The sequence below is a fragment of the Papaver somniferum genome, chromosome 7 (assembly GCF_003573695.1).
Source record: "Papaver somniferum cultivar HN1 chromosome 7, ASM357369v1, whole genome shotgun sequence".
Taxonomy (NCBI): domain Eukaryota; kingdom Viridiplantae; phylum Streptophyta; class Magnoliopsida; order Ranunculales; family Papaveraceae; genus Papaver; species Papaver somniferum.
Genome location: NC_039364.1, coordinates 192,995,677 through 193,001,970, shown reverse-complemented (window position 1 = coordinate 193,001,970; position 6,294 = coordinate 192,995,677). Strand labels below are relative to the sequence as shown.

The window sequence follows — 6,294 nt, the reverse complement described above, 5'->3', positions numbered from 1 at the left end:
ATACCGTGTCCTTGTCGTTGCAACACAATTAATTACAGTTCTGTTGTAGAAGGGGTCTGGTATTCGACTGGGAGGTTCCTTTGCCGCAACACCATTTATTCTATTTTTGTGATAAAAATGAGAAATTGAAGACGAGTTTCAATCCCAGATGGGGTGACTATCGACCTCCCAAGCCCTTAGGGCAGTTCCTATGGAATGAGCAAATCAATGATTTGTTCATTTTGCTCCCACTATGGACTTAACAAACATGAAAAATGAGTGAACAAACATGAGTGAACCCTGAACTCAACAAATATATTGGTTTGTTCATCGCGGACAAACAAGAAATGCGTGGTTGATCATAGGATGCACGGACGAAAAAAAACCCTGGAGGATTTTCTTCAACCACCCGCGGGTCTTCCAAAACCGCTCAGTACTTTTTGAGTTTTCCAAAAATTATTTACTGCTTGTTTATTCACTTTATCTTATTTTTATTTCACCTAAATATTATATTTTATCCTACAAAACATTTTATATTAAAAAGAAATACTAGTAGGGTCGCAGAGAACCAAATATGTTGATTTTGCTCCGATTTACCATAGTGGAAAACACTGTTTGTTCTGGCTCAACAAAAAGAAGTAATTGATCACTGCGACAGGAACTTTCCTTGCAACTCGCGCATAGAGTTCGCAGATTACATTGGTTAAAACTTGTTAAAACAAATCAAATTTTATTAAATCCTCTAATGCAGTCTTAGACTTTTGTCTCTGCTACTTTGCTGTTTTTTTCTTTCCCTTCTGCATCGGGCTCTCCACCCCATTGTCTTATCCTATCGCCTGCAATAGAAGCCTGTAGCGATAACAAGATGGTTAGTATAATACTGTACAATCCCCACTGTGGATCGTTCTGTTTTAGCTTAATTAATATTTAGTGTAGTGTTCGTCTAACCTCTTTGTTCCAGTTTGTCTTGTAAGTCATTGCAAAGAGGATACCAGTTTGCAGTATAGTCCCTAGGACCATTCCACACCAAATGCCCTGAAACAATCAGATATTCTACTGTCTAGAGTCCTCAGAAATATCAATTGAGACCATTAAAAACGAGCGCGCCGAGTTCTGTCAAGATGTCATGATATGTACCTGGACACCGAAATTTAGCTTGTAACCGACAATGAGACCTAAAGGAATTCCAAAAAGATAATAACACCCAATGTTTACATAAGCAACTAGCGCTTGCCATCCTGCTCCTATAGCCACGCCTGTTTATTTGTTGATATTAGATAATCGAGTTACATTCTGTTGATATATCGCCAAATTTATGTAAGATACAGAAAAACATCCATATGGAATACCTGAAAGGACCGGCTGCACGTTGTTGATGATGATGGAGAAAGCTAGCAATGGGGTGAGTATGTAAATGAGTTCCTGTACCTCAATACTGTTTGTAAATGCCGACGGGTAAATTTCCCGAGTAGCGATAAGAACCAAGGCCATGATCAATCCCAAAACGAACGAACTTAGTACAACGACTACTACTGAAAATTTCGCAGTTCTTGGATGACCTGCCCCAAGTTCATTAGACACCCTCACACTGCACATAAACATAAAGGGTGCACAATTTGGGTTCCCGTCTTTAGATAATTGGTATATGTTTAAATGCTAACTCAAGCGAACCTGGTAGCTGCATTGAACCCGAAAGCCATCATTACTGCCCAACCCAATATATTCATACTGCAGTAATTCAACCGAAAGTTCATTTTAGACAAAGAAAAAACAACCAAGTATCCAGATTAAAATTATGCTTGATAATACTTAAGTAGGTATATGATCGGCTTTGATGAACAGAATTGTCTACGTTGGGGTGGAATTATAAACTTGTCATGACTTCGTCAATTCTGAGTGTATCATTCGAAAAACATAAACCACAAACCGGAGTTTTAAATAGTACTACTCACCAAGTGGAGAGGGCATCAACTGCAACTTCAGGATTCTTCAGATATCCAGCAAATAGTACCAAAACCATATAGTACCAGACCTCCAAACTGTATATGACACCAATCAATGGACATCATTTGATTACCTTCGCCTCAAGTTGCTAAGTTGTGCAATAATGGCAGTGTACCATGCATAGCGCAATTAACATGATAGTTGATATGGCTTAAAACAGGAAACATGGTATTCATAGAGAAAGATAATCATACCAGAGCATCACGGCGGATGCAAGGGATAACTTAACAAATCCCCATAAATTCTGAAAAGCCTTCCATGAAAATCCTGACCAAGATCTACCACAAGTTCCACTAAAAATGTATAGTAATTGGCCCACAACAATCAGCCACCAAGAAGCATTCAAAACCACAGCTGCCCCAACAAGTCCCCATCCAAGTTTCAACATCACGACCCAACTTAATATGGTGTGAAGAATTAGAACCACAAATGATATCATAGCCATTACCATGATCTTGCTCTGTGCTTGCAAGAACTTCGCTATCGGAAAATTCATCGCATATGCAAATAACTGCGGTAACATATATATTGCAAAAACTCCGGATGCTTCCGCTATTTTCGTATCTTGTCCGATCAATTTTAAAATTGGTCCCGCAAACACGTAAAACAACATCAAGATAATTGACGTTGCGCTAAGTATGACCCATGATCTTTGCATGTAGATCCCCAACATGTCCTGTTGACCAGCACCGTATGCCTGACCGCACAGGGTTTCTAAGGCACTTCCCATTCCCATCTGCAATCATTATACAAACAAAAGAAGATGAAGAAAGCGAGAAATAGTGATGGGGCATATTGAAGTTCCGGTCTGCCCAATACTGCGAACACATGTACATATAGAGATGAAATTCTAGATTGTATAGTGTGTTTGCAGTAAATTTTAATACAATGTATATACCATGATGCCGAAGGAGAATCCATCGATGACATTGTTTTGTACAGAGAAAGCAGCGAGTTCTAGTGTTCCGACTTGACCAGCAAAAACTTGGGTTATAGCTGCAAGTGAGTACTGACATATTGATGTGAATACAGCAGGACCAGCTAAAAGCCATAGTTTCTTAGATTCAACAGAGAATTCTCTAAAGAAATCTCCTACTCTTTGTATGGGCAGAATATCTCCTTCTTGTACAAATGATGAACTTCCTAGATTGCTATTCAATAGTACTATTACTTCTCCTGGTTCTGCAACTTCATCTCTGTTTGATATAAGAGGTTCATAAGCGGTAGAATTCTCCATAGCTTTCGCTCTATCAGAAATGTTTGTTGTGAAACATAAATATTTTGGTTGTATAGTGGGAGTTAAAAGGTTTTAACCTTTTAGTTAAGTAATGTACGTGGTGCAAAAGTTATGGATCGAATATTGAACTTCGAAATGCCTCATTTTGCAACTTTATTAACCACTGATGCCGGCCCCATAATGTGATTTAATTCTCGTAATTCATATCCAGCATAATATGTCTTACTGCCCGTCAGAGAACATAAGCCAAAGAAAAATGAAATATATTCTTAGCTTAGGATGGAGAATCTTGCCACTCTGAAAGGTGATGAATGATTCCCCAGACAGTGAGGGTGAGTAGATAAAGGTGAAATATGAGTAACCAGAGAGACAAAGAATTGGAAATTATCTGCTAAAAGTACCATCCGATGAGAATCAGTTGATTCACTTTATTTCGCTAATTGATTGCAACTACTGTATTTTAAAAGTTTAATTTAGTTTTGGGTCTAGAATTTTTGTTTCCAAAACATTTTGGACTAAGGCTACAATCTTTGCACCAGTATTTTCCAGTTATGTTTAAAGAAACTTACCAGGGGATCGTTTGGTCCCAGCGATTTGTTTGGCTTCATTTGCCTAACTACATCCCAAACCCTCTTTAGAGAGGATAGGGTTGCCCTATTTTGATATAATTGTAGGAATTAAATTCAGCAATGTTGTAATTGTTTTCTTAAACACCAACTTATTAACATGTTTAGTTAAATGCCAACTAATTAGCAAAATAGTTGACTAGTATTTGATACTGTTCGAGTACACTAACTATGAAACAAAGGAAGTAAGCTAGAGAATGGAAATGAGAACTTTCATTTCTTAAACTTAATATCCCAAGTTATTTTACAAGGATACATACATAAGTGGGGGAGGGAACTGGCTATTTATAGCCCAACTTAGTAGGTCGGTAATGGAGGAAAGTGACACGTGTTCCATTCTTACAAGGAGTTTAAAATCTTAAACATTAAGGAAATATATATTAATCATCCTTATCTTTGTCCACTGAGATAAGTTTAAAGCTTATCGGAGATTTCTCGATTTTTGTGGGGCGGTGAAAATGGTGGGCCACTAATAAGTGACCACGTCGCATAATATTCCTCTTGGACCACCATTCTAAAATGTTGCGTAGTCTTTTCAAGAAAATCATTTGGGCAAAGCCAAAAAAAATGTCTGGGTCAGGAAAACCGTTTGGAAAAAAATAACGGACGTCGCCTGATAACGATGTTGGACACGCAGTATGCTTCCTTGATATGTTGTTAGGAGAAACCGTGTATGGTAAATACTCGAACCAAAAATAATAAATGTGATTATCCAATACCGCATCTCAAGAAACTCTATGGATACACATCTCTTTAGATGGTGATCATCGTTCTAAGTTGTTATCTCATTAAAAACCTCGTGAGAAAAACCCAAAGGGACAAAACCTGTACGTAGGAAAACATGAGTACCCAGAACAATGATAGATCCGCAGATGTTGCCTCGTTAAAACCTTGTCTGGAAAAACCGAAGGGACAAAAAAACCAGGACGAAGGAAAAAGAGTACAACATTTCGAACTGCAGATAACAGTGGACTCGCATGCCTCATTAAAACCTTGACAAGGAAAACCCAGTGGGACAAAACCTTGACTAGGGAAAAAGAGTACACGGCGCAATGTCCAATATCCCAATATCCATAGTATTTTGTGGCTTTACTCCCCCTAATGAGTAGCCTCCAAAGTTGATCATTGTGCCCAAAATTACTACATCGAGATCACGAACCATCTTTGAATGCCTTCAGCGGTTTCCTTTGCTTGGGAAACTTGGTCCGATTTTACTCTGTGCAATATCTTAATGATCATCTGGTTGTTCCAGCCTCTATTCTCTACTAGCTTTGCCTGAACAATCATAACAGATTGGAGGAAAACAAATATCCTCTATTACCAGACAAGTAGCTAGGAAAGTGTTTAGCTGCTTTAACAAACCTGCCAAAAAATCAAAACTCAAACAGTCTGATTAGCTTTTCTCTGTGGGAGACATTCAGCGATCTGTTGTGCAAAAGATCCAGCTTAATGGTACCACGAAGATGAAGGAATTTTCTTTGGACCAATGCATGTCTCGATATTGGTGCTGGTTAGAACCATAATTACATGTTTACTACAAACCCAATATCAGGTATCTATAGCATATTCCAGCCAATGTACCATTCACACATTCTTTGTGTAATATGACCACAGAGTGTGATGCATCTCCTTTGTTGAGACGTAAACCGATCAAATCTTAAAGGTAAGAGATCGAATGACTACCATCATGTTGATTTGTCCATTTAAACATGTCTAAACCATTCAGGTTGACGAAATTAAAGGGCTTCCGGCAACAATACTGAACCAACAGATTTAGATCTTGTTTTACCGAGAATTCATCTCGAACTCCTGCTTTAAGCATTTTTTTTGCTATGGAGAACTCTTCAGGAGTTCCAATTAAGTGGATGTTTCATAATCGAATGTAGTAGATGCATTTTTTATGAGCATATAAGATGGTTTACATATCCCTGGATAATATAAGCATTCACTTAGACGATTGACCACTCTCGTCCTTATTGAGCAAATGCATATGACATGGTAATTCTACTGATAGGTGGAAACCTTCAGGAATTTGTATGTATTTATCTGTACTTCATACAAATTCGCAATAACCACATCCTTTAGATGCACGTCGAGTCCTTAAAATACTTCCAGACAAATACCAAAAAGGTAGTTGCATCCATAACAGGGAATATGTTACAAAGTAATCCATCTCAGGTTTCTGTAAAAGACTTTGTTCCATTAGTTGACTTTACTTTTCTCACTATGCACATACATCCACCTGTAGCCACTAGGGGTTACATTATCGGATGTCGGAACTGCAAACACCCACATGCAGCTAAGAGTGGCTCACCAATCATACTTTTGATGACATTCCCATAGAGAGTGGTTTAAACCAACAACACCTACGGTAGTATCAGTGGATACTTTGACTATGTCATCAACAATCATTAAATTACGATCGCAAATTTCTCTGTTACATGGATG

General features: G+C 38.1%; 1 protein-coding gene across 1 annotated transcript; it reads right to left on the bottom strand.

Moving 5' to 3' along the window:
* Positions 1 to 574: 574 nt before the first annotated feature.
* On the bottom strand, positions 575 to 3,220 carry LOC113293244 (protein DETOXIFICATION 29-like). Its single transcript, XM_026541943.1, has 8 exons — positions 2,882 to 3,220; positions 2,178 to 2,719; positions 1,932 to 2,018; positions 1,651 to 1,707; positions 1,329 to 1,567; positions 1,117 to 1,235; positions 928 to 1,014; positions 575 to 828 (listed from the first exon to the last, which is right to left on the bottom strand). Exons 1-8 carry the CDS (start codon positions 3,218 to 3,220, stop codon positions 733 to 735), a joined length of 1,566 nt encoding a protein of 521 aa, XP_026397728.1. The 3' UTR covers positions 575 to 732.
* Between the last annotated feature and the right edge of the window lie 3,074 nt (positions 3,221 to 6,294).